The 27,887-nt window shown below is 49.0% G+C and overlaps 1 protein-coding gene across 4 annotated transcripts; it reads left to right on the plus strand.

Annotated features, from left to right (window-relative positions):
- The first annotated feature begins 695 nt into the window (after positions 1-695).
- Positions 696-27,491, plus strand: RDH13 (retinol dehydrogenase 13). Of its 4 annotated transcripts, none has more exons than XM_060131295.1 (7): positions 696-896; positions 3,649-3,767; positions 6,715-6,870; positions 9,695-9,799; positions 10,925-11,137; positions 11,899-12,000; positions 27,239-27,491. In XM_060131295.1, the coding sequence occupies exons 1-7, from the start codon at positions 832-834 to the stop codon at positions 27,268-27,270; spliced, it is 792 nt and encodes a 263-aa protein (XP_059987278.1). In that variant the 5' UTR covers positions 696-831; the 3' UTR covers positions 27,271-27,491. The 4 variants fall into 4 exon arrangements, with proteins under 4 accessions (XP_059987278.1, XP_059987277.1, XP_059987276.1 ...); XM_060131294.1 differs by lacking the exon at positions 27,239-27,491 and adding an exon at positions 22,559-22,732; XM_060131293.1 differs by lacking the exon at positions 27,239-27,491 and adding an exon at positions 20,893-21,273.
- Positions 27,492-27,887: the final 396 nt, after the last annotated feature.

Consider the following 27,887-nt stretch of genomic DNA (forward strand, 5'->3'; position numbering starts at 1 on the left):
AGGAGTCCCGGTCCCTAGCCCTTCCCCCATCAGACCCAGGGGTCCAGACCCCCAGCCTCTCCTCCCTCAGACCCAGGGGTCCAGGCCCCCAGCCCCTCCTCCTTCAGACCGAGTGTATGCCCCCATGTCCTCCTGCCTCAGGACCCAGGAGTTTGGGAACCTCCCAGGCTAGTAGGTCTTGGATTCTGAGCATTGAAATTATCAAATTGTCCCAGAAAGTCTACGAGGAACACATATATTTATGTTCCTTATTTATTTCTATTGCAGTATAGTTGATTTACAATATTATATTAGTTTCAGGTGTACCACATAGTGATTCAAAATTTTTATAGATTATATTCCGTTTACAGTTTTTATAAAATATGGGCTATAGTCCCTGTGCTGTACAGTATATCCTTGTAGCTTATTTTATACATAGTACTTTGTAAGGAACATATTTTTAGAAGAGGAAACATGCTTGTACATTTGAAACACACAGAGGACCGAAGTCCGGAAGCAGCAGCTTCTGGATTGGGATCGTGGGGTCCCTCCAGCAGCTGTACGAGTGTGACATTATTGGAACTGCGTGTAGGCCCCGCCCCCGAGACCACGGCCTCGCCCGCGGCTCCGGAAACTACCATGCCCAGCTGCAGCTGCGCTCACGGCCCCTCCCTATAGGTCCCTCCCCCGGAAGTTCCGCCCCGCCCGTTTCCGGAAGCCGAGGGTTCCAGCCCGGTCTGCACTTCCCCACGTGCATCCCAGGCAGCGCGCTCCTAGGACTGATCCCGGGCGCGGGTCTGCGGGCGGCTGCAGTGGGACCCCTCCCCCCACTGCCACCGGCTCCGGCCCGTAATGAATCGCTACATTCTGCCGCTGTCCGCGCTGGGTACAGCGGTGGGTGGCGCCGTGCTGCTCAAGTAAGTACGTGCGGGTCCCGCAGGTGCGGTAACGGTTGGCCGGTGAGCAAGGACGAGGGAGGGAAAGCCGAGTGGAGGTTGCCAACCCTTGGCCCACCCAGGAGTCCTCCAGCTCACCCGTCCAGCAGTGCTCCCAGAGAATGCGGGGGCAAGCCTGGTCCCCGAGAGGGCAGGTCACGGCCCAAGGTCACCCAGAGAAAGGGGCGGATCCGGGCCCTGGTAAACATTTTGGTTTAGTTGCTTCTGGACTTTTAATGGATTAATTCATTCATTCAGCGGACACTTATTGAGCACTTCCCATATGTCAAGTCGTGGCCCAGATGCAAGGAAAGTGTGTACTACCTAAGCTCCCGTTGTCCGAAATTAGAGAAACAAATTAGAATTGTCCAAGTCAGTAAGTGAAAAGATCGTATTGCGTGGTATATAGACGTACTGTAGTTCTTTCTTCTCTTTCCTAGGCTGATTCGTTTAATAAAAACAAGACAAAACGGGACTAAGAAGTAAAAACTATTAGGTATAAAATAAGCTACAAGGATATATTGCACAACCCGTGGAACATAGCAAATATTTTATGTTATAAATGGAATAGGTTATAAATGGAATATAACCTTTAAAAATTGTAAATCGCTATATTGTACACCTGCACCTTACATAATATTGTATATCAACTATATACTTCAATATAAAAATCCCCCCAAACCAAAAAACAGCTACCAAATATTCTATAGGAGCACCGGTCAGTAGAACTTCCTGTGATCATCGAAATGTTTTACATTTGCCCTGTCCATTATGAGCCACACCGTGCGACTACTTTTTATTTATTTATTTATTTATGGCTGCTTGGGTCTTCGTTGCTGCGCGTGCACTTTCTCTAGTTGCGGCGAGCGGGGGCTACTCTTCGTTGCGGTGCGCGGGCTTCTCATTGCGGTGGTGTCTCTTGTTGTGGAGCACGGGCTCTAGGCGTGCAGGCTTCAGTAGTTGTGGCACGCGGGCTCAGTGGTTGTGGCTCGCGGGCTCTAGAACACAGGCTCAGTAGCTGTGGCGCACGGGCTTAGTTGCTCCGCGGCATGTGGGGTCTTCCCCGACCAGGGCTTGAACCCACGTCCCCTGCACTGGCAGGCGAATTCTTAACCACTGCGCCATTGGAGAAGTCCCTCGGCTGCTGTTATTTTTATTCATGCTGATGCCTTTCAGTTCTGAAAAAGCTTAAAAATAAAAAAGGGCCAGCATGGGAAGAATAAAAGAAAACTGAATGCCCTAGGGGGGAAAGTATGACTATTGTTTTTTTTTACTTTTTATTTTTAAAAACTTTATAGGAATATGGTTGCTTTACTATGTTGTGTTAGTTTAGACTCTTTATTTTTGATTAAATTAAAAAATTAGCCTCAGGGGACTTTCCTGGTGGCGCAGTGGTTAAGAATCTGCCTGCCAATGCAGGAGACACGGGTTCGAGCCCTGGTCCGGGAAGATCCCACACGCCGCGGAGCAACTAAGCCAGTGCACCACAACTACTGAGCCTGTGCTCCAGAGCCCACAAGCCACAACTACTGAGCCTGTGTGCCACAACTACTGAAGCCCGGGTGCCTAGAGCCCATGCTCTGCAACAAGAGAAGCCACTGCAATGAGAAGCCCGCGCACCGCAACTAGAGAAAGCCCTTGCGCAGCAACGAAGACCCAATGCAGCCAAAAATAAATATAAAAAAATAATTAATTAAAAAAAAAGAAAAATAATAGCCTCTGGTAGCTGGTGGCTACCGTGTTGTACGTTGCCCTTCTTTTGTGTGGAGATAATACTGTTTATTTGGCCAGTTCCCTGTTGGTGACATTTGGTTATTTCCAGTATTTAGCCTCTGGAATGTGGGCATAGTAGCAGAATAAGGGCCCCCAACGATGTGCATGTCCTAATTCCCAGAACTCGTCAGAAGGGACTTTTCAGATGTCACTGTGTTAAGGGCCTTGAGATGGGAGGTGATCTGGGTTATCCAGGTGGCCCAGCATCATCACAATGGTCCTTATAAGAGGGAGGCAGAAGCATCAGAGTCGGGCTTGAAGATGCTGTGCCGCTGACTTTGAAGGTGAAGGAAGGGGCCACGAGCCAAGGGATGCAGGCGGCCCCTAGAAACTGGAAAAGGTATGGGGACGATTCTCAGTTCTCCCTGGAGCCTCCAGAAGGCACACAGCTCTGCCGACACCTCGATTTTAGCCCAGTGAGACCCATTTCGGACTCTGACCTGCAGACTGTAGGAAATACCGCTGCATGGTTTTTTTTGCGGTACGCGGGCCTCTCACTGCTGTGGCCTCTCCCGTTGCGGAGCACAGGCTCCCGGATGCGCAGGCTCAGCGGCCATGGCTCACGGGCCAGGCTGCTCCGCGGCATGTGGGATCTTCCCGGACCGGGGCACGAACCCGTGTCCCCTGCATCGGCAGGTGGACTCTCAACCATTGCACCACCAGGGAAGCCCCGATGCATGGTTTTAACCCACTGAGCTTGTGGCGATCTGTTAGAGCAGCCACAGGGGGTCTTTCTAAAATGACGATTGTCTCGCTGTGCACGCTCCCCGCACCAGACCATGCTGAGTCCTTTACCTGTACCACGACACCGGTCCCATGGAGTTATGCGATGTCGCTTCCATCTTTCCGTTGGGGGAACACAAGCTCAGAGAGGTCATTTCCCTGAGATCACAACAGTCAGGGACACCTGTGGTGAGAGAGGACAGACAGACCGAACTGACCTGCCGTTTTTTATCTCCAGGGACTTTGTCGCTGGCGGGGCTTGTCCCAGCAAGACCACCATTCCCGGGAAGACCGTCATTGTGACCGGCGCCAACACGGGCATCGGGAAACAGACGGCCTTGGAGCTGGCCAGAAGAGGTGAAGTCCCAGTGGGCACCTGCTTCTCTGCCTGGGGCTTGGGCGCGAGATCTGGCGGTGGATGGTTTGATTTCCCAGGGGATGTTAAGGCATCTGATTCTTTTGGTTGCAAGTGGCAGAAACAAACTCACGCCGGCTTAAGCCCGAAAGCCTTGTGTCTCTGGAAGAGGGAAGGGCAGGTTCAGGGTCTCGGAGGAGGCCGTGGGCGCTCAGCAGTTATTGGTTTGGGTTTTTCTCTTTGCATCGGCTGTGCTCTTTCCTACTGTAGTTGGACTCAGTCCTAATGGCTGGGTTGGGGCCTAGGTCAGAGGTTGGGGGTCAGGCTCTCCCAAGCTTACTGGTCAGGCGTTTTGTAGAAAGAACACGCTTCGATTTGGGTCTGTTTGACGTTTCTCTCGCGGTCAGACTGGGCTTATGGGGAAGTGCCCTTCTCAGCGCATGCAGATGTCTTTTGAACTTGGAATCAGTGGGGTTTCCTGTGGGTTCAGGTACGAGAAAGGGAGGAGTTAAGGTTTTGTTTGAACAGCTGGAAGACCAAAGCTGCCTTGGCTGGGACGGGGAGGCCAGGGCAGGGCAGGGGTGAGGGCTGCGGAGACCGGAAACTCTCCTTGGGCTGGTCGAGTCGAGGTGACCAGTGAATGGGTCCCTGATGGACTGACCAGGCCTGAGCTGCCTGTTCACCCCTGAGGTGAGAGTGGTGGGGGTCCATGAGGGCAGCCCCCCTGCCCCCCACACCACATGGGGTTTCCCCAAGGGAGGGACAGGCGCTCCTTTCAGGAAAAAGCGAGAAGGGAGGGACTTCCCTGGCGACGCAGTGGTTAAGAATCCGCCTGCCAACCCAGGGGACGTGGGTTCGAGTCCTGGTCCGGGAAGATCCCATGTGCGCGGAGCCACTAAGCCCGTGCGCCACAACTACTGAGCCTGCGCACCACAACTGCCGAAGCCCACGCGCCTAGTGCCCGTGCTCCGCAACAAGAGAGGCCACCACAATGAGAAGCCCGCGCACCGCAACAAAGAGTAGCCCCTGCTTGCCGCAGTTAGAAAAAGCTCATGCGCAGCAACAAAGACCCAACGCAGCCAAACATAAATAAATAGACAAACTAAAAAAAAAGAAATTAAAAAAATGAAAAAAAAAATAAGACAGCTAATTTATTTAAAGAAAAAGAAAAGTGAGAAGGGAAATTGGGCCAACACACCCACTGTTGTCCCTTGAGAGCCAGGCTGCCACTGGGAGGACAGACAGATCCAGGACTTGATGAGTCCATTCTGGACTGTGTGATGGGGGGGCCAGATGTGTAGGAGGCAGCTGGCCCAGCTGTGGAGGATGAGCCCTGTGGACCCATGCGGTTCGGCATCCTTGCTGCCCGTCCTCCTCTCAATCCCTGTTGCTTCTCACTTTTCTAATTTGAAAATAAAAGTTTAAAAAAATCAAATTTTTTCCTTTTTAAATTTTGGCTGTGCCGCCCCGGCATGCGGGAACTTAGTTCCCCGACCAGGGATGGAACCTGTGCCCCCTGCAGTGGGAGCACGGAGCCTTAACCCGCCGGACTGCCAGGGAAGTCCCCCAAAAGTTTTCTTTTTAAAGGCTGTATTAAGATTTAATTCACACATTTAAAGTGTACACTTCCATGATTTTTAGTATATTCACAGAACTGTACAACCGTCACTGGTCTCCATTTTAGAACATTTTTCATCACCCCAAAACGAAACCTGGCTCCTCTAAGCCATCATCCCCTAATTTCCCTTCCCCGCCAAAGCTAGGAAACCACTAATCTTCCTTCTGTGGATTTGCCTCTTCTGGACATTTCAGATAAATGAATCGTGCACTCTGTGTCCTTTTGTGTCTGGCTTTCACTGAGCATCACGTTTGTGAGGTTGGAATTTCCTTCCTTTTCATGGCTAATATTCCACTGATGGACAAACCACATGTCACTTACTCATTCATCCCTTAAAACATTTTTTTTTAAATTTTATATTGGACTATAGTTGATTTACGATGTTGTGATAGTTTCAGGTGTACAGCAAAGTGATTCAGTTATACATACACATGTATCTGTTCTTTTTCAAGTTCTGTTCTCATTTAGGTTGTTACAGAATGTTGAGCAGAGTTCCCTGTGCTGTACAGTAGGTCCTTGTTGGTTGTTTATTTTATGTATAGTAGTGTGCACATGTCAGTCCCAAGCTCCCAATTTATCCCTCCCACCAATATTCATTTATCCCTCGATGGGCATTTGGGTTGTTTCCACCTCTGGCTGTTCTGCACAGTGCTGCTGTGCACATGTGAGTTCACATTTTTGTGTGGACTGATGTTTTCATTTATCTTGGGTATCTATACTTAGGAGCGGATCTTTTTTTTTTAATTTTTAAAAAATTTTTATTGGAGTATAGTTGATTTACAATGTTTCAGGTGTACAGCAAAGTGAATCAGTTATACGTATACATATATCCACTCTTTTTTTTTAGATTCTTTTCCCATATAGGTCATTACGGAGTATTGAGTAGAGCACCCTGTGCTATACAGCAGGTTCTTATTAGTTACCTATTTTATATATAATAGTGTGTATATGTCAATCCCAGTCTCCCAGTTTATCTGCCCATCCCCTGGTAACCATAAGTTTGTTTTCTACATACATGACTCTACTTCTGTTTTGTACATTACTTCATTTGTACCCTTTTTTAAATTCCACATATAAGTGATATCACCTGATATTTGTCTTTCTCCGTCTGACTTACTTCCCTCAGTATGACAATCTCTAGGTCTATCCATGTTGCCGCAGGTGGCATTATTTTGTTCTTTTTTATGGCTGAGTAGTATTCCATTATATATATGTACCACATCTTCTTTATCCATTCCTCTGCTGATGGACGTTTAGGTTGCTTCAGGAGTGGAAGTTTTTTTTAAAATTTCATTAAAAAGTTTTTTTTTTTTTTGGTCTGGCTCTTCCAGGAGGTACCATCATTCTGGCCTGTCGAGACTTGGAGAAGTGTGAGGCAGCAGCCAAGGAGATTCGAGGGGAGACCCTTAATCACCGCGTCAACGCCCGGCACCTGGACTTGGCCTCCCTTAAGTCCATCCGAGAGTTTGCAGCGAAGATCATTGAAGGTAAGAGGGATGACACTGGCCTTGTGGGGCGAGGACTTGGGCGGCCAGGCTGTGAGGAGGGAATTATACCAGGCAGGTCCTAGAGCCAGGTATTGGTTGCCACCTGTTTTCGTTCAGCCTTTGGGTAAAGATTTTACATTTTTTTCTCTTCTGACATTTTCACATTTACATATTTTTCATTTTTACATGGGGGAGAGAAAATGAAAAGAATAACATTTCACGACATGTGACCATTGTATGGAATTCAGATTTTATTTTATTTTGTCTGTGCCACATTGTGGGATTTTTTTTTTTTTTTTAAATAAATTTATTTATTTATTTTTTGCTGCATTGGGTCTTTGTTGCTGCACGTAGGCTTTCTCTAGTCGTGGCAAGTGGGGGCTAATCTTCATTGTGGTGCGCTGGCTTCTCATCGTGGTGGCTTCTCTTGTTGTGGAACATGGGCTCTAGGCGCGCGGGCTCAGTAGTTGTGGCATGCGGGCTCAGTAGTTGTGGCACGCGGGCTCAGTAGTTGTGGCTTGTGGGCTCTAGGGTGCAGGTTCAGTAGTTGTGGCACACGGGCTTAGTTGCTCCACAGTATGTGGGATCTTCCCGGACCAGGAATCGAACCTGTGTCCCCTGCATTGGCAGGCGGATGCCCAACCACTGCACCACCAGGGAAGTCCTGGGATTTCTTTCTTTTTTTTAAAAATTAATTAATTATTATTATTATTATTTTTGGCTGTGTTGGGTCTTTGTTGCTACGCGCAGGCTTCCTCTAGTTGTGGCAAGCGGGGGCTTCTCTTTGTTGCAGTGCTCAGGCTTCTCATTGCGGTGGCTTCTCTTGTTGTGGAGCACGGGCTCTAGGCACACGGGCTTCAGTAGTTGTGGTGTGTGGGCTCAGTAGTTGGGGCTCGTGGGCTTTAGAGCATAGGCTCTAGAGTACAGGCTCAGTAGCTGTAGCACACAGGCTTAGTTGCTCTGCAGCATGTGGGATCTTCCCGGACCAGGGCTCGAACCCGCATCCCCTGCATTGGTAGGCGGATTCTTAACCACTGCGCCACCAGGGAAGCCCCAGCTTGTGGGATCTCAGTTCCTGGACCAGGGATGGAACTGGCGCCCTTGGCAGTGAAAGCGCAGAGCCCTAACCACTGGACCGCCAGGGAGTTCCCAGAATTCAGATTTTAGTTTCCATAAAGTTTTATTGGCATGCAGCCATGCCCATTGGTTTATGTATTATCTGTGGCTGCTTTAGTCCTGGGAGGGCAGAGTTTAGTAGAGACAGACCATATTGCCTGCAAAGCCAGAAGTATATACTACCTGGTCCTTTACAGAAGAAGTTAACGGACTGCTGTCTAGGAAAACTAAGTCCTATGTGTGCTTGGATCCTACAAGAAGCAGAGGCCAAGGAGGGAGGAACACTGATTCAGCCAACATTTCCGGAGGCTCTCTGACTCTTGGGTGACGCAGGTGACACAGACGTGAGTCAGATTCAGGCTCTGCTTCCGAGGAGCGCCCGGGCCGCTGGGGGACGTGGCTGTGACAATAGGTAACTAAGAGTTAGTGCAGAGCGTCTGGAGCTCCCACATTCTTTCCTGGGTGTTTCTTTTTGCAAATCCAGGGATCAGGCTGGCATTTCTCTGCACTTCCGTCACGTTGATGCCTGACTCACTCCTTTTGCTCCCCACCACATGGTCTCAGAACCACCTGAGAATTTCTTTTTTTCAAACAGGAATAACATTTGCAGGGTTAAACGTTCAGAAAGTGCAAATGGGGATACAGCAAAACATCTTCCCGCCATGCCTGCCATTAGCTCCCAGCGTGCCGTCCTCAGATGTGTTCAGTGCTCTACCTCTTGTGTGTCCTTCTGGGGACCATTTATGCATTTATAAAGCAAACGGGGAAACACTTCCCCTTGGCTTTTTTGTACAAAGCGGAGCCTGTTACATACCAGGTGCTGCCGCTTGTTTTTTCTCCCCGGTTCTATCTTGGAGATCATTACAGGCAGAACTTTTCCCTTCTATTCTTGTGGCTAGCTTGTGTTTTTTGGGGGTTTTTTGGTCTTTTTTTTGGCCACTGCGTGGCATGTGGGATCTTAGTTCCCTGACCAGGGATGGAACCTATGCCCCCTGCAGTAGAAGCATGGAGTCCTAACCCCTGGACTGCCAGGGTATTCCTGTGTGTGCATTTTTAAAATTTTTATTGAAATGTAGTTGATTTACAGTGTTTTTGTAGTTGCAGGTGTACAGCAAAGTGATTCAGTTATATACACATACGCTCACACACACACACACAAATTCTTTTTTAGATTCTTTTCCATTATAGGTTAGTACAAGATATTGAATATAGTTCCCTGTGCTAAACAATAGGTAGGTCCTTGTTGGTTATCTATTTATATATAGTGATGTGTATATTTTAATCTCCAGCTCCTAATTTATCCCTCCCCCGCTTCTCCTTTGGTAACCATAAGTTTGTTTTCTATGCCTGTGAGTCTATTTCTGCTTTGTAAATAAGGTCATTCGTATCATTTTTTTAGATTCCACATGTGATATCATATGGTATTTGTCTTTTTCTTTCTGACTGACTTCACTTTGTATGATAATCCTCTAGGTCCATCCACGTAGCTGCAAATGGCATTTCATTCTTTTTTATGGCTGAGTAATATTCCATTGTATATAGGTACCACATCTTCTTTATTCATTCCTCTGTCGATGGACACTTAGGTTGCAGAAAATACTTGTCGAATAGATAATAACGAAGCTGTTCTACCCAGCAGGTTGTATTATCACCCCTATTACAGAAGGGGAAACTGAGTCACACATTTGTCCTCACCCCTGTCTTCCAGAGGAGGAGCGAGTGCACATCCTGATCAATAATGCAGCTGTGATGCGGTGCCCCCACTGGACCACCGAGGACGGCTTTGAGATGCAGCTTGGCGTTAACTACCTGGGTGAGGCTGCAGGCTGTGTGGCATCGGCCTGGGACGTGAGCAGGAGCCCCCGTGGGCCAGACACAGGCTCCGGGAGGGGTCTTCCTCTCTGCATGTGGCCAGGCAGCCATGAGCAGGGTCACCTGGCAGCTCAGGGAATCGCCTGTTCATCGCTGGACCCTCAGTCCTTCGGACCTTCCATCAGCCTCTTGGCCATTCGTCTCTTTGTCTGTCTGTCCCCCAGTCTCTGTCTGTCCTTCTCTCACTGTGTCAGTTTATCTTTTGTCACCCTGAATGCATCTACAGTCCGTTAGTAAGGGTGATGGACGTTGGGTGGACGCCAATCATATAGGATTAAGGCCCACCCTAATGACCTCACCCTAATGGCCTCATTTTACCTTGATCACCTCTCTAAAGACCCTCTCTCCAAATAAGGTCACATGCTGAGGTACTGGAGGGTAGGGCATATTTTTTTAGGGGGGTTGGGGAGGGTGACACAGTTCACCCATAACACATGTGACTACCCTTCACCCCCTTTGGGCTGTGACTCAGTCATGTGACCTGATGGAGCTGCAAGGGAGTCTGGGAAATGTAGTCTTTCACTGGGCAGTCTCATGCATAACCCAAAATTCTATCACTGAAGAAGAAATGGAGAAAGGATTTTGGGAGACAGAAGGCATCTCTTCTCTAGCTGACCTCATAGAGGGTTATCACAGGGCTTTGTGACAATTTATTATCGGGAATGTCTTGTACATTGTAGGTTTTTTTTTTTTTTTTTTTTTTTTGACATGCCACATGGCTTGTGGGATCTCAGTTCACTGACCAGAGATTGAACCCTGGCTGCAGCAGTGAAAACCCAGAATCCTAACCATTAGGCCACCAGGGAACTCCCACATTGTAGGATTTTTAGCAGCATCCCTGGCCTCCACCCACTAGGTGGCAGTAGCACTCCTTCTACTGTCCACAATTGTGATGATCAAAATTGTCTCTAGGTGGTGCCAAATGCCTGCTGGTGGGGGCCGCAAAGTTGGACCCTGTTGAGAAAAATGGGTCATGGGAGGATGAAATAAGGTGATGTTCTCAGTATGGTCCTATGCACAGGACAAGAACTCAGTGAAAGTTATCTTTTCGTTTTCCATCATCCAGGTCACTTCCTTTTGACGAACTTGCTGCTGGACAAGCTGAAAGCCTCTGCTCCTTCGCGCATCATCAACCTCTCGTCCTTGGCCCACGTTGCTGGGCACATAGACTTCGAGGACTTGAACTGGGAGAAGAGGAAGTATGACACTAAGGCAGCCTACTGCCAGAGCAAGCTGGCCATTGTCCTCTTCACCAAGGAGCTGAGCCGGCGGCTGCAAGGTGTGTGTGTGGCGAGCCTCGCTGGTCTCCCCTTTCCTTTAGCTCCGAGCCTGAAACAGTCCTGCTGTGACTCTGGGTGGACGGGAGGTCAAGCATTGACTCCAGGACCGAGTAGGCAAACACATGACACACTCACCAGCACGCTCCCCGCTGGTGCCTGAAGCAGACATCACTAACCAATCACAGCATCCTTCTCTGCTCATCCCGGACAGGCACCTGAGCCTTTGGTGCTCTAGACCAGTGAAGCTTCGGCAATACCTGGAGACATTTTTCGCTGTCAGTTTGTGGAGCAGGGGCAGGTTGGGTGATGTTCCTGGCATCTAGTCGGCAGAGGCCAGTGATGCTGCTCAGCTTCCTACAAGGCACAGGATAAAGAATCATCTGACCTCCGTGTCCATAGTGCTGCAGTTGAAAAGTCTGCCCTTTCCCTTTGCTTCTCAAAGAGTCAGTAGACCAGCAGTGTCAGCTCACCTGGGTGTTTGTCATAATTGCAGCATCTCAGACCCCACCCTGACCCACTGCTTCAGACTCTGTGGGGTGGAGCCCGGCGGTCTGGGCTTCTCAAGCCCTCCAAGTGATTTTTACACACTCAGGTTCAGAGGCTCTGCCCTGGGCAGCCATGAGACAGAGCTGCCTTGCAAGTGAAACTGGGGATGTGGAGGTGTCAGAGCAAGAGGGCGACATGGATTCAGGGGGAGCCCCCTAGGATGGTTGGGGTGAACCTGACGTCTGCCTGCCTCACTTTTCCCTTCTCTCCCCAGGCACGGGTGTGACTGTCAATGCCTTGCACCCTGGCGTGGCCAGGACAGAGCTGGGCAGACACACGGGCATGCACAGCTCCACCTTCTCCAGCTTCACGCTCGGTAAGTCCCCTCCCAGTTTGGGGTCTCTTAACTGAACCCCTGTCCTCCTAGCTTGGGGCTCAGGACCCTCCCTCAGTGTATTAGGGTCTTCCTGAGGAACAGAACCAATAGGATGTACATAGATATTTAGAGAGATTTATTAGGGGGGATTGGCTCATGCATCTGTAGGGCCTGAGAAGTCCCAGGATCTGATCTGTATGCCAGAGGCCCAGGAAGGCTGACGGTGTAGTTGCAGTCCAAACCCAAAGGCCTGAGGACCAGGGGAACTGATGGTGTAAGTCCCAGTCCAAGTTGAAGGCCAGGAGCGCCAGTGTCTGAGGCCAGGAGGAAATGGATGTCCCTGCTCAAGGAGAGAGAGAATTCGTCCTTTCTCCACCTTTTTGTTCTGTTTTCACCCCCAACTAACTGCATGGTGCCCACCCACATTGGTGAGGGTGGATTTAACATAGTCTGTTGATTCAAATGCTAATCTCTTCACACCCTCACAGACACCCCAGAAATAATGTGTTACCTGCTCTCTGGACATCCCTTAGCCCTGTCAAGTTCACACATAAAATTAACATCACACTCAGAGACTATCTCAGGGGCTTTGCTCTGCCCCCTGCCCTGTACCTTCCCTGGTACTGAGTCACTTTCGTATGTCTGCCCAGCCTGCCAGCCTCAGAATAGCCCCGGGAAACAGGCCAGAGCCTGTTTGATGAGACTGTTTCAGAGGTGGAGGTCATGGAGCTGACTTCCTGGAGTCCGGCCATGCTTGGGCTAACTCCAGTTTCATCCCAAACTAGCTGGGCCACCCAGCAAAGTGACTTCTCTCCGAAACTCCCTTTCCTTATCTGCAAAATGAGGGTCATAACAGTACCTGCCTCCGTGGGGAGGATTGAGACCTCCCTAAAAGAGCCAGCACAATTCCTGGCCGAATAAATAATTAGAGCTTTATAACTAGTGTTTATAATCCTGAAAAACATTTAGTTGGTGGGGCTAGGTATCAGGAACCTTAAGCTGAAGCTGACACTGGAGACACTCAATACACAGAAGCTACTTTAAAGCAAGATCAGGTGGGATGAGGACTTGGGGCTGACATAGAGGAGGGGGACCTTCTGTTTGCCTGGGAAAAGCCAGGGGGGCTTCCTGGAGGAGGCAGCTTTCAAGCTGGTCCCTGCATCTGGAATTATTTGTCTGGGCAGTGCCAGGGAAGGGAGCTCCTGGTGTTGGGAAACAGAGGGGTAAAGGCCTGGAGGAGAGCTCTGTGGGACTCCAGGGAAACTTCTGGCCTTCGTGGGCCCTGAGCCACCTGGGGTGGTGCTGGGCTTTCTGTATCTTCTTCTCTGAATGTGTGGACTGAACTCTCTGTGGGCCGATGCAGGGCCCATCTTCTGGCTGCTGGTCAAGAGCCCCCAGCTGGCGGCCCAGCCCAGCACCTACCTGGCTGTGGCGGAGGAGTTGGAGGGCGTTTCTGGAAAGTACTTTGAGGGACTCAAAGAGAAGGCTCCGGCCCCGGAAGCTGAGGATGAGGAGGTAGCCGGGAGGCTTTGGGCTGAAAGTGCCCGCCTTGTGGGCTTGGAGATGTCCTATGGATCCTCTGAGAGGGGACAGCGCCTCCCCAAATAACTCCTTGGAGCAGGTATGAAAGCCACCAGGGAGGCAGTCACCAAGGTGGAACAGCAACCAACCAAAGCTGGTGGCCATGCCCGAAGCACCCTCTGGGTGGCAGTATTGGCCAAGGAATGCTGGCTGACATGGCCACTGCACCCTCTAGGTAGCAGTCTTGGCCAAAGAATGCTGGCTGCCATGCCTGCAGCGTCCTCTAGGTGGCAGTATTGCCCCTTTTCTGGCCACAGTGGATTGGACAGCCCGTGAGCACTTGACCCAGGGGCTGGCTGGTACAGTGTGCCCTGCTGCCAACAGGTGAGCTGGGCCATCAGATGCCTCCCTTGGGAATCCAAACCAGGAATTTTGGGGTGCGGCATCAGCTCCCTCTGGTGTGGGCCGTGTGGGGGACTGGATGGCCATGGGCAAATTGTCTGGCTGACGCTTGAGTTCATGGTCCCCCGTTGGACCTTGCACACCTCCAGTCTCCTCTTGAGCCTTGGTTTCTCCAGCTGTAAACTGTGCAGAATAACCTGACTACCTCATTGGATGGCCGTGAGTTATCGCTGGGCTTGGAGAATGGCCGCTGCATATTCCTTGCCGTTGGATGTTTACTGAGGACCTTCTGTGTGCCAGGCCCTGGCAAGGCGCTGGGGATGCCCTCCAGGAACAGACCGACTCAGACCTGGCCTTGCTATCGCCGCGTCACGCCGGGGACAGCATGGTGGGGAGGAACCACTGAGGAAACAGGATGCCTGGGATCACGACCTTCCCTCCCATCCCCACTCGCCAGCTGCCATGCTGTGGGCGGCCCTTGGAGGGACCCGAAGTGGGCCTCTCTGGGCTGAACGCAAGGAGCGAACAGTTCTGAGAGAAAGACAGATACCATATGATATCATCGTATGTGGAATCTAATTAAAAAATGACACAAACGAACTTATTTACAGAACAGAAACAGACTTACAGATATCAGAAAACAGACTTACGGTTCCCAAAGGGGAAACGTGTGTGTGATGGGGAGGTTGGGATTGACATACACACACTACTATATAAGATAGCTAACCAACCAGGACCTGCGGTGTGGCACAGGGAACTCTACTCAGTACTCTGTGATAACCTATATGAGAAAATCTGAAAAAGAATGAATACGTGTGTATGTATAACTGAATCACTTTGCTCTACACCTGAAACCAACACAACATTGTAAATCAACTATACTCAAATAAAAGTAAAAAAAAAAAAGTGAACAGGTATGGTTCCTTCTGGAGGCTCCCAGGGAGAACCTGTTTCCTTACGTTTTTCCAGCTTCTAGAGGCACCTGCACTTCTTGGCCTGTGGCCCCTTCATCTGCAGAGCAGACAGTGGCAGGCCAGGTCCTTCTCACGCTGCCATCTCTCTGTTTCTCCCACTTCTGCCTCCATCTCCTGTTCTTAAGGACTCTTGTGATATCACTTGGCCCATCCAGATAATCCAGGATCATCTTCCTCCTTTAAAGTCAGCTGATTAGAAACTTTAATCCCATCATCCACCTTAATCCCCCCTTTGCCTTGTAAAGTAACAGGGTTCTGGGGACTAGGATGTGGACACATTTGGGAGGACCCACTTTTCTGCCTACCGCTCTGTCCTTTTCAGAATCTGCTTCCTTAGCACCCCCAGTGTACTTCCCATGCGTTCCCTTCTGCTCAAATAAAGAGGAATAAGCTTCAGGGACTTCCCTGGCAGTCCAGGGGTTAGGACTCTGCGCTTCCACTGCAGGGGGCATGGGTTCGATCCCTGGTCAGGGAACTAAGATCCCACATGCCACATGGCGAGGCCAAAAGAAATTAAAAAAAAAAAAAAAAAGTCAGCTTCACTAGTGTGGCTTGCAAGCAAATCGACTGGGAAGAACAGATTTTTAAAATCACAAACTCCCTACCCGCTAAAAAAGAAGAAAAAAACTTGGGAGTGTGTTAGCAAGAAGAGGAGCTGGAATTCAAAGTCTGATTCTAGAACCCACTTTCTTTTTGGGGGGAGCGTTAGAGGTCTAAATGCCCAGGAGAACAGCTAATCACAGGGCGATTTGTCTATTATGTAGCTGTGAGCAACACACCTCAGGGCTAATGCTAACCGCAAACCTTCACAACCAATATCTGCTTCCTTTCTGAAACGGAAACCCCAAGGATCACAAATGTTAACTCACACATCAACCTAATCGCCGTCTACTTCTCTGAAGGCTTTGAGGTGATTCACAAACATAGCTACGACCTTCAGACCGATGAAAGATGATAGAAACCAATCTCAGAACAATGCAAAACAAAACCCGAAGCCACAGAAGTCCAGAGAGGAGATGGTGCAAAGTAATAAACAGACCCAGGAATGCAACGTGAAAGGACAATGCTTCAGGGGGTGGGTTCTTCACAAAGGGAAACCAAGTCAGGGTCAAATCCTCACACCTCACTCTGGGGCTTGGGAATTCTGTCAGGATGCCTTGGGCTGCTGATGACAGGACATACTCAAAGGATGTAAGCTGAGCTGACTTTCACCCCAGGCAAAAGCAAGAAGGAACACTATTTCACAGAAGTAGAAGCCCGGGGTGTGGCAGGCTTTGAGTTCAGTGACATCAAGATTCCTACTGCAAGATGATGGTCTGACAGTTACCAGTGCAACGTCATTCCAAGGCTGGGTGTTTGTAACAGGTTGAATGGTGGGGTGCCTCCCCCTAAAAGATACGTCCAAGTCCTAACTCCAAATACGTGTGAACGGGAGCCAATTTGGAAAAAGTTGCTTTGCCGATGTAATTGGGGATCTCGAGGTGAGATTGTCCTAGATTATCTGGGTGGACCCTAAATCCAACAAGTGTCCTTAGAAGACAGAGCAGAGGAAGAGGCAATGAGGGGATTGAGGGCAGAGACGGATGATGGAGCCTCAAATCGAGGAATGGCAGGACCCCCCAGCAGCTGCAAAGGGCAAGGAACAGAATCTCCCCCAGAGCTTCTGGAGGGTGTGTTCCCCACCCCGCCCAGCCCCGCCACCTTGACTTTGGACTTCCGGCCTCTGGAAGTGTGAGGGAATACATTTATGTTGTTCTGAGTCACCAAGGTGATGGTATTTGTTACAGCAGCTGGAGGAAGAAACTAGTGCAGTCTCTTTGGGGGGTGGGTCACGAGATGACTGTCAGAGCCAATCTGGGACACTTGTTTTCTTGGTTTTTGCCCAGTGACGGGGATAGAAGCATTTCTCTTTTATTTGTCAAATTGGGCTGAGGTCATGCGCTCATCTTAGAACCCACAAAAGCCCCCCAGGGAAAGGCAGAAGGTAACGGACTTCAAGCAGGGTTTCCCAACACCAGCGCTGCTAACACTTGGGGCCGGATAATTCTTTGCTGTGGGGCAGGGGTTTGTCCTGTGCACTGTAGGATGTCGAGCAGCAGTCCTGGTCTCTACCCACCAGATGCCAGTAGCCCCCACCAGCCGGGTGAGACCCCCAGAACTGTCTGCAGACATTGCCACACGTCCCCGAGGAGGGAAACTCGCCTTCGGTCGAGAACCACGGATGGAGGCGGATCTGGATATGTTTGTGGGTCTGTGAGCGAGCCGAGGGTGGGGGCAGGTGGAGCTAGTCACCAGCACACGGGGGCCTCGCGTGTTCTCACCTGGGCTTCATTGGGGTGGAGTGCAGCTGACAGGCAAGGTGCTGGGAAACAGGTCGTAATGGAAACAGTACAGGTGACTGACTCAGGGCAGCCTATCTCCTATGGAAGACATGTCACGAAATCCAGAGGTCCTCCTGAAGCTGCAGGGCAGGCGCTGCTGAAAATCCGGCGAGGGGTCTTCTTATCGCAGTGGCAGAGCTTCCAAGGAAATGAAGTAAGCATTCTTGGAACCCACCTGAGACCTGGGATTGGGTCATTGGTGTGGACGAACCTGAAGATCTTGAGCTGCTCAGTTTCCCCGAGAACACCCCCGTTGCAGGAGACCAGCACCCCTTGAGGGAAGGTCGTGGTCCTTCCTCAAGCAGGTGCCTCACAAGATGATGTTCATCATCTCGAGGTCCGCCTCATCACCTGGGGCGAATCCCAGCTCACACGCTGGTGCATCGCAGGGTCTGGCTGAGATGAACCTGGGGACCATACCTGGGAGTGGATTTCGGGGGAGTTAGACTGGGGATGAAATATGAGACCAGCTGTGGAGAATCCATGGGCAGAGGGTCACTCATCTATAATGAAGGTTTTATTTAATATTTTGGGCTTTCTGGGTAGCTGGAGACTGTGGCAACTGCATGAGAACGTGTCTCCCACATAACCTCTAAAGACGGTGCAGCCCTATATTAATGTCCTGATTTCGGTGATTGCACTGTGGTTACGTACGAGAACGTCTTTGCAGGAAAACCCATCAGGATTTAGATGGTGGGGCATCAGGTCTGCAACTTAGTCTCAGACGGTTCAGGTAAAAGTTCTTTGGACTTAAAGTATAGCTGATTTACAATATTATATGAGTTTCAGGCGTACAACATAGTGATTCACAATTTTTTTAAAAAAATTATTTACGTATTTTTTGGCTGCATTGGGTCTTTGTCGCTGTGTGCGGGCTTTCTCTAGTTGCGGTGAGCGGGGGCTACTCTTCCTTGCGGTGCCTGGGCTTCTCATTGCGGTGGCTTCTCTTGTTGCGGAGCACGGGCTCTAGGCGCTTGGGCTTCAGTAGTTGTGGCATGTGGGCTCAGTAGTTGTGACTCACTGGCTCTAGAGTACAGGAGTTGTGGCGCATGGGCTTAGTTGCTCCGTGGCATGTGGGATTTTCCCGGACCAGGGCTCCTAACCTGTGTCCCCTGCATTGGCAGGTGGAATTTTAACCATTGCGCCACCACAGAAGTCCTGTGATTCATAATTTTTAAAGGTTATACTCCATTTATAGTTATTATAAAATATTGCCTATATTCCTGGTGTTGTACAATATATAATTTTACCTTATTTATTTTATACATAGTAGTTGTGTGAAAACCACCACCAGAAAGAGAAGGATGTGAAAATAGTAAAAAAGCATTCAGACACCAGGGCACTGACTACTACGGCCTTGGAAACGTGACCCTCCTTTGAGAAAAGAGAATTGAAATTAAAGGTGAGAGGTACCTTTTGTATACTGCATGGTGAAGGGAAAAAGGAGAGAGAAAGAAAAATTAGGATTTTGTAAGAAAAAAAGGAAAAAAAAAATCAAGGACTTAAAACTCCCCCTATTTGCTAGTCATCTAGTAAAAAGCTGTACTTCATTACCCTGACAGCAGAGGGCACCCTTGTACTAAAAACTTTATGGTAGCAATCACAAGTGTTAAATATATATTTAGGAATACATTGAACAAGAAATGTGCAAATCACCCCAAAGCCAACAGCTCTTTACATAGAAATGCATGGGCACAGATAGGAATTATCAAACACTTCCACCAAAAGAAGCCACCCCCCTACCTCCAAAAATGAGAATCCAAAAATTCAGTTGATATACACCTAAGAGCAGAATTGCTGTCATGTGGTAACAACTTGAGGAACTGCCAGATTGTTTTCTACCCGAGTTCGGAAAAACATTATTCACAACAGCCAAAAAGTGGAAGCAACCCAAGTGTCCATCACCAGATGAATGGTGGTCTATCCATACAATGGAATATTATTCAGTCATAAAAAAGGAATGAGGGCTTCCCTAGTGGCGCAGTGGTTGAGAGTCCGCCTGCCGATGCAGGGGACAGGGGTTCGTGCCCCGGTCCGGGAAGATCCCACGTGCCGCGGAGCGGCTGGGCCCGCGAGCCATGGCCCCTGAGCCTGCGCGTCCGGAGCCTGTGCTCCGCAACGGGAGAGGCCACAACAGTGAGAGGTCCGCGTACCTAAAAAAAAAAAGGAATGAAGCACTGACACATGTCATAACATGGATAAACCTTGAAAACATTATGCTACGTGGAATTGCCACCTGGAAATATATTTATGGAATGCCTTTTCTGTATTTAAGGAGGGCAAATCCTTGCACTAGGCAAAAGAATCCAGTTTTTAAAAAAAGGTATATGCAGGAGAGAAACTTCAGAATTTAATGAGTGGCCTTAAACTAAATACATCATGGAGCTTAAGATTTTCAGTGAAAGATAGCATCTTTGGGGGGTATTGCCCTTCACACTCCAGCCCATAACGTGGAGTGAAGCCAAAGCTGTGACCAGGCTTGGGGATAGTTTTTCCATTTATCTCCGCCGCTTAAACACACCATCAAGGACTTCCTCAGGGCAGAATCTCCTTGTTGGTATCTGTTCAATTTACAGATGCAGACTCAGCAATTCCTCCCTCAAAATGTAGCCTATGAACATACATGCATGTGGGAAACATGATGTGTTGATGACATTTGTGAAAGCATGTCAGTTGCATTTCTTTAATACAGCAAGGCTGGAAACAACGTAAAAGCCAGCAATACGGGTCATCTTAAGCAAATAATGGCACATCCAAGAAAAGGAACATTTTGCAGCTCTTAGTAAGCACCAACGCTATTTTGCTGTTATTTTTATTTTATTTTATTTTATTGCTGTTATTTTAAAACACATCGTATGGGAGAAGTGTTCAATGAGGGCATAGTGAAATGTGGGTGGATGGGACTTACGTGCCTGGACCCCAGCCAGCGTGGACACCATAGCACCTGTAGCAAGATAGTAGAGAGAGGGTCAGGAGATAAACACAATACCTCACGAGTAGGCACTATTTTCCCCATGTGGCCAGGACCAACCATCATTAACATGTGTCCAAGAGAGAGCTTAAAATGAGAGTCCGTCCAAGGAGCCCTTTGGGGCTGGAAATTCAGGAGTGGGGTCATCTCCTTAGAGGTGACACACTAGGAGGATATTCCCGGGGTTGGACGGCGTGGCAAGAGAAGGTGTAGGTTGACGGAGAAGATTTGGTGGATCTGATGAAATGGAATTGAGAAGAAGAAAAAGCAGAGGGGGGTGAGTCAGAGAGAGGAGAAAACTTGTCTTGAATCCCCGAAGCTGAGGATGGAAGATTTCGGAAGAGCCTGGGATCACAAGTGCCAGAGAGCGTGGAGAAGCACGGGGAAGCTGACGTGGGGAGAGAAGTTGTGGGTTGAACCAAGGGCTGATGACTCCTCCTTGCCAGCCTCTACCGTTGTCTTGACGTCTTCCGCTCCAGGGTCTCCCCAAAGGGAACACGCAGTGGCCAGAGCTGTGCACTCGAATGAAGCATTGCGCAGCGGAGAATCTTGGGGTGTGGTTCACAGTTACGAGGGCTCCCCCGCGGTCGGCTGAGGCTAACGAGCTCTTGACTTCCTCTTGAAATCCTTTCTGCTGAACCAGGCATCAACCAGGAAGACCCCCAGGATCACCAGAGACATTGCAGCCAGAGCGAAGCGGACGACGTTCTCTGCATCATGGTTCCCAGGGGCAGCATCTGGGGACAGAGACAGAGAAATTCCTGATGTGGAAACTTGCCCAGTCTCACATCAGAAACCCCAGACTCTTTTTTTTTTTTGGCCTCACTGCTGGGCATGTGGGATCTTAGTTCCCTGACCAGGGATGGAACCCCGCCCCCTGCATTGGAAGCACGGTGTCTTAATCACTGGACCACCAGGGAAGTCCCCAGAAGCCCCAGACTTTTAAAAAATCGGATTTATTCTTGGCCGAGGCACGCGGCTTGCAGGATCTTAGTTCCCCAACCAGGGATCGAACCCACGCTCTTGGCAGTGAAATTGTGGAGTCCTAACCACTGGATGGCCAGGGAATTCCCAAAAGTTGTTTTTAAAAATTGAAGTATAGTTGATGTACGATATTATATGTTACAGGTGTACAATATAGTGATTCGCAATTTTAAAAGATTATACTCCATTTACAGTTATTATAAAATGTTGGCTCTGTTCCCCATGTTGTACAATATATCCGTGTACCTTATACCTAACAGTCTAAACAGAAGCCCCAGATTTGAAAATCATCGTAGTTTTTTCTACAGCAGCAGTAACAAATTACCACAAACGTAGTGGCTTAGAACAACACTAATGTCTTATGATTCTGGAGGTCAGAAGTCCAAATGGGTCTCACTGGGCTTAAATCAAGGTGTTGGCAGGGCTGCCCTCTGGAGGTTCTGGGAAAGAATCTGTTTTCTTGCCTTTCCCAGCGTCCAGAGGCGGCCTGACCTCGTCTGCTCATGGCCCCTTCCTCCATCTTCACATCTATCAATGACGAGTTGAGTCATTCCTATATCACATCACTCTGACACTATTTCTTCTACATTCAGAAACCCCTGTGATGCACTCAGCCTGCTGGGTTACACCAGGGTGGTCTACTTACTTGCAACCTTAAATCAACCATAATTCCTCTCTGTGGTACCGGATTCACAGGTTCTGGGGAGGAGGGTGTGGACATCTCTGGGGCACAGTTACTCTGCCTAGTATCACAATTGTTTTCTCATCCGCTCGGTTTGATCATTCTCAGCCAGGTAGCCCTGTGTGAACTGAGAACTCCCGAGTACCAGAATCATGGCATGGCGTTGTTCAGGTTGTTAACTGCATAAGAGCAGTCGGTCAGTGGGTGGATAGGAGTATAACTATTCTGCTCTCCTCTCACCAGATCATAAGCCCTAGCTGAAGGCAATGGTTGCTTCTAGGACTGATTTTGTTTTTTGGCCACGCTGCACGGCTTGTGGGATCTTAGTTCCCCGACCAGGGATCGAACCTGGGTCCTCAGCAGTGAGAGCACAGAGTCCTAACCACTGGACGGCCAAGGAATTCCTTAGGACTGATTTTTTTCTTCCAAGTAACGAAGCAACATTTTAGGCGATAATGACTTGTAGTGGGTTGAACAGTGCCCCTCTCCCCTCCCAAGATGTGTCTGTCCAGAACCTCAGGATGTGACCTTATTTGGTATTACAGATAAGGGTCTTGCAGATGTAATTAAGGGAAGGATCTTGAGTCCTCCAGTCCTGGATTAGGGTGAGTCCTAAATCCAGTGATGAGCGTGCTTATTAGAGGCAGAAAAGGAGAAAATGGAGGGCAGAGATTGCAGTGATGCCGCTAGAAGCCAAGGGAGGCCAAGAATTGCGTCCACCAGCAGCGGGGATAGAGGCATGGAGTGGATTTTCCTTCAAAGCCTCCAGAAGGAACCAACCCTGATGACCCTTGATTTTGGACTTCTGGCCTCCAGAACTGTGAGAGAATAGTTTTTTTTATTGTACATTTTTACAATTAAAAATTTTTATTTATTTAAAAAAAATTCCAATTTTTTATTGGGATAAAACACACATAACATACATCTACCATCTTAATCCTTTTTAACGTACAGGTCAGTGGTATTAAAGACGCGCACACTGTCGCGCGACCCTCACCACCATCTATCTCCAGAACTCTTTGCATCTTGCAAAACTGAAACCCTGTATCCATTAAATATTTCCTCATTCCTTTGTCCCCATCCCCTCAGGCCCCGGCACCCACCATTCTATTTTCTGTCTCTGTGATTTTGACCACTCATAGAAGTGGAATTATACAGTGTTTATCTTTCTGTGGCTGGCTTACTTCACTTAGCATAATGTCAATTTCCTGTTCTTTCAAGCAACCAACTTTGTGGTAATTTGTAGGACAGCACTAGGAAACTACTACAGGGCTCTTCAAGTAACTTATCAATACTGTATGGAGGTGAAGGTCTAAAAGGATTATGAGAATTATGATCAACAGCTGGGGCTGCCCCGATTTCCCTCACCTCAGACTAACTTCACCTGGAGCAGGGGATGCCCCAACAATATTACTCACTGTTGCTTTTATTTCTTTTTTTTTTTTAAAGGTGGAATTTTTTTTTAAGATTTTTTTTGATGTGGACCATTTTTAAAGTCTTTACTGAATCGGTTACAATGTTGCTTCTTTTTTAAAATAAACTTATTTATTTATTTATTTATGGCTGCGTTGGGTCTTCGTTGCTGTGCGCGGGCTTTCTCTAGTTGCGGTGAGCGGGGGGCTACTCTTCATTGCAGTGCGTGGGCTCCTCATTGTGGTGGCTTCTCTTGTTGGGGAGCGTGGGCTCTAGGCGCGCGGGGTTCAGTGGTTGTGGCACGTGAGCTCAGTAGTTGCAGGCTCAGTAGTTGTGGCACATGGGCTTAGTTGCTCCACGGCATGTGGGATCTTCCCAGACCAGGGCTCGAACCCATGTCCCCTGCATTGGCAGGTGGATTCTTAACCACTGCACCACCAGCGAAGTCCACATTCCTGTCAGGCATGTGGGAATCTTAGCTCCCGGACCAGGGATCGACCCTGCACCCCCTGCATTGGAAGGCGAAGTCTTAACCACTGGACCACTAGGGAAGTCCCTAAAGGTGGAAGCTTTAATTAATGGAATTAATTTTTTAAAAGCCAGCTTTTGGTTAGTTTTGGGTTTTATGAAGTTTTTTGGTTTAATACCTTTGTTTTGGCTGAAACTTGTGGGATCTTAGTTTCCTGACCAGGGATGGAACCTGTGTCCCCTGCAGTGGAAGCTTGGAGTCCTAACCACTGGACAGCCAGGGAAGTCCCTCACTGTTGCTTTTTCAGGGCTAAGATCCTCTCCATCTCTGCCCCGTGTTTTCAACCCCAGTAGCGCTGGGTCTGCAATCCCCATCAGGGACTCTTGGGTCACAGGTCAACAAGCTGACATTTGAAAATGGCTCTGTCCCATAGACCCTCATACAATGATGGAAATGTCCTTTATCATTTGAGTTTTACTACTGATTCTCTAGGGCTGTGCTGTCCCATATGGGAGGCGTTAGGCACTCAGTGGCTGCAGGGCACATCACGTGCCTAGTGCAACTGAGGAAGTGAATTTTAAGTTTTATTTAATTTTCATTAACTGAAAGCAAAAGAACGGCCTCTAGCTAGCCGCTGCCATAGTCTGGGAGTCCCGGGAGCAGATGGGAAGCGTGGGGACCCCTCACCTCTCTCTGGGAGCATCAGGACATCACTGGGTTCTGACCAGAGGTAGGGGAAGTTCTTGTGTAGACCGTGGTAGCATCCGTAGGTCCCCGGGTGCATCAGGAAGATGGCATTCACAGGAAAGTCGGCCTCAAAAGCCCCAGCTCTGTACTTGGAGCTTAGGTTCTGGGCAAATTCTACTCTTCCATTCCTGGAAAGAACGAGTGTGTCAAACCAGGTCTCTGAGTGATACCGCAGACTGAGCTTCTTAGAGGGGGTCTTCTTGGAGGAGGAGCCTCAGTGAGTCGAGAGGGGGGGTTTTCTGTCCACACCTGGGAAGGAAGAGAGGCAAGGTGGTGAGTGGGCGGGCGCCGCCCCCCGCTCCCTCCCGATTTAACCTGAGCACATCTTCCTAACGCCCAGAAAGCATGCTTCCTGTCTTGCTACACCTGTCAGGAGCTTGGGGCCTCTCCAATTCTGTCCTTGTTTCCTCTGTGTCTCTTTTTCTCCCTGATTCATTCAGTCTCCGTTACTGTTCCTCTCACCCAGGAGTCCTTACTGTGACTCAAAAGGTCCTACAGGGGGGCCTCCCTAGTGGCGCAGTGGTTGAGAGTCCGCCTGCCGATGCAGGGGACACGAGTTCGAGCCCTGGTCCGGGAAGATCCCACATGCCGCGGAGTAACTAAGCCCATGCGCCACAACTACTGAGCCGGCGCTCTACAGCCACAACTACTGAGCCCGCGTGCCACAACTACTGAAGCCCGAGCGCCTAGAGCCTGTGCTCTGCAACAAGAGAAGTCACCGCAATGAGAAGCCCACGCACCGCAATGAAGGGTAGCCCCCGCTCGCCTCAACTAGAGAAAGCCCGTGTGCAGCAACGAAGACCCAATGCAGCCCCCCCCAAAAAAAAAAAAAAAACTTGTGGAAAAATAATCTGCCTGCATCCCCCTGTGTGTTGCCATCTTCTCAAAGGCATCCCTGCGCCCCCAGGGTTGCCCAGGCCCGGGTCAGGCACCTAAGGGCTTCAGGACATTTTTACTGGATACAGGCAGTCAATCTGGATTTCCACTTGCCCTTTTATGTCACACACCGACATGGAGGTGACCCAGTCTGAGAAAGGGGCTGGGAAGATCATAGGCGGGTAACACATCCCACTGCAGGGAGCTGCCTTTTCTTCTCCCACAGCCTGAGCGAGTCCGTTTAGGGGCCCAGGAAGTTCACAGGGATGGAGAGGGTGTCCGAGCCATAGATTCCTTACCTGTGACTATGAGCTTCAGTGGTTTACTGGAGCTTTTCCATTTATAGGGGAAAGTCTTGTACGAGCCATACACCTGCAGATCCCACTGTGGGCTGCTGTCACTGGGGAGATGTGGAATCTATTATAGCTCTGCTTGATACAGTTCATGAAGTCACCTTCACCATGTTGCTTGGACAGAGTAAAAAGATCATACGTAGATCCTGAATTACAGTTTCTCCTAAAGTCACCACAGGGTATGGCTGGGCAAAGAGTGACAGTGCACCTGTGTACACATCTGAAAATAAGGAGGAACTGGCATTTACCATAAGCCATCAACAACTCTCAAATATTTGATAGAATCTATATGTATAAACGCTCAAAGCAGTTCATTTTAGTGTTACATGTAATAACAGGAATATGCTCCTACTATAATTTCCTGACAAATGAAAATGATATATTTTATGGAGGAAGAAGGTCATAAGATACTCACATTTTCATACATGATGTCCAGGATTCATTAAAAAAAATTACCTGCTATATGTCTAAATCCATCAAGATGTATACATTAAATATGTAAAAATTTATTTGCATAGCAATTACACCTCAATAAAGCTTGAAAAATTACTTGCTATGCTAGGGGTAAGAAAAGATGTTCCGGACTTCCCTGGTGGCGCAGTGGTTAAGAATCCGCCTGCCAAGGCAGGGGACATGGGTTTGAGCCCCGGTCCGGCAAGATCCCACATGCTGTGGAGCATCTAAGCCCGTGCACCACAACTACTGAGTCTGCCTGCCACAACTACTGAAGCCCGTGTACCTAGAACCCATGCTCCGCAACAAGAGAAGCCCGCGCACCGCAATGAAGAGTAGCCCCCACTCACCGCAACTAGAGAAAGCCTGCGTGCAGCAACCCAACACAGCCAAAAATAAAGAAAGAAATTAATTTTTTAAAAAAGAAGCCTATATAAGACATCAGATACTCAGGAATTTACATGTTTCTCAGATTAAAGGAGGGTCATTGATCATCCCAAGCAAACTAAAACACTCATTTCTAGTGAGTTGATATTAATGCCCCCATCAGAGATTTTTGGTCAGGACATAAACCTTGGAATGCAGCCATTCAGGAAAAATTTACTCTTAGCTGAACCTTTTCATACCCACTATTACCACAGAGAATCCAAATCCTACGAAAGAACTGGTCTTCCAGGCATCTTCCCTGGACCCTCATTGCTCTCCACCACATTCTCTAGTTCGATTTAGGTCTGCAACACCATCCCTAATAGTTTCATATATTAGATTCCGTGTTTTTGAATGACATTTCACCTCGTTTTTTGGGGGGTGGGTAAAGCTGCCTTCAGTTCTTCGATGGCAGATAAACAAATCATTGTGGAGAGCGTGGCACAAATCTCCCACGTCTCTGTGGCTGTAAGATCACAGGAGGAAACCCACAGAGTAACTCATGCCCAGCGGGGTGATGTGGTGGAGGGCTGAGAGGCAAAGCCTTAGTCTTGCACAAGGAGCGGTTCCCCTTTATGTTGAGCAGGGGATGTTGTCACTCCTCGGCAAGGGGTTTAAAGCCCCAGGCTGTCCCCTCCACGGACGTGTCCTGCTGCGAAGATCTGCTGCCCAGTCGGCTGTGCTGCGTGGCGCAGAGCTGTGGACTTAGGCACTGCCATGTCCCTGGGGGTCATTTTTCTTCTCGGACTTGGTGAGTGGGGCAAGGGACGTTGTGTGGGAGGCTGGTGAGGGAAGAGGATGTAGATAAGAGGTTTATAACCTGGGTTCCTCTTGTGGGACTCTTCCTTTATGAAGTCCTGGGGTCAGTGACTTACAGAGGGATCACCCATAGGGCCACTTTTCTTCAGTTTGGTCTAGACGTGATGCCCTGAGCTCAGGTGTTTGGGAATCACTGTATTAACGGGAGACATCTCTTACCAAGTCTTTCTCTGTTTCAGTGTCTTGCTGGGATCAAAGGGTTCGGGCCCAAACGGGTGAGTGTTTTCTCCCTTTTCTGCCTAGAGAACCTGAATTGGGCCGAGTGGACTGAGGGATGAGCTTGAGTAGCCTTGAAAGCATCCCAGCCTTTAACCTGCACCATCTCTTCATCCACTCGTCGTGTTATTTGTTTTTAATGTTTTAATTCTTCACCATTATGCCAATCTTTGGTGGAAAACCTCTCCCCTTCTCTGGAA

The sequence above is a fragment of the Lagenorhynchus albirostris genome, chromosome 19 (assembly GCF_949774975.1).
Source record: "Lagenorhynchus albirostris chromosome 19, mLagAlb1.1, whole genome shotgun sequence".
Lineage (NCBI taxonomy): Eukaryota > Metazoa > Chordata > Mammalia > Artiodactyla > Delphinidae > Lagenorhynchus > Lagenorhynchus albirostris.

Coding starts and splice junctions, on each gene's coding strand:
- RDH13 (XM_060131292.1), top strand. CDS start 832: ATGAATCGCTACATTCTGCCGCTGTCCGCGCTGGGTACAGCGGTGGGT. Junction 897..3,648: donor GGTGGCGCCGTGCTGCTCAA/GTAAGTACGTGC, acceptor TTTTATCTCCAG/GGACTTTGTCGCTGGCGGGG. Junction 6,871..9,694: donor TGCAGCGAAGATCATTGAAG/GTAAGAGGGATG, acceptor CCTGTCTTCCAG/AGGAGGAGCGAGTGCACATC.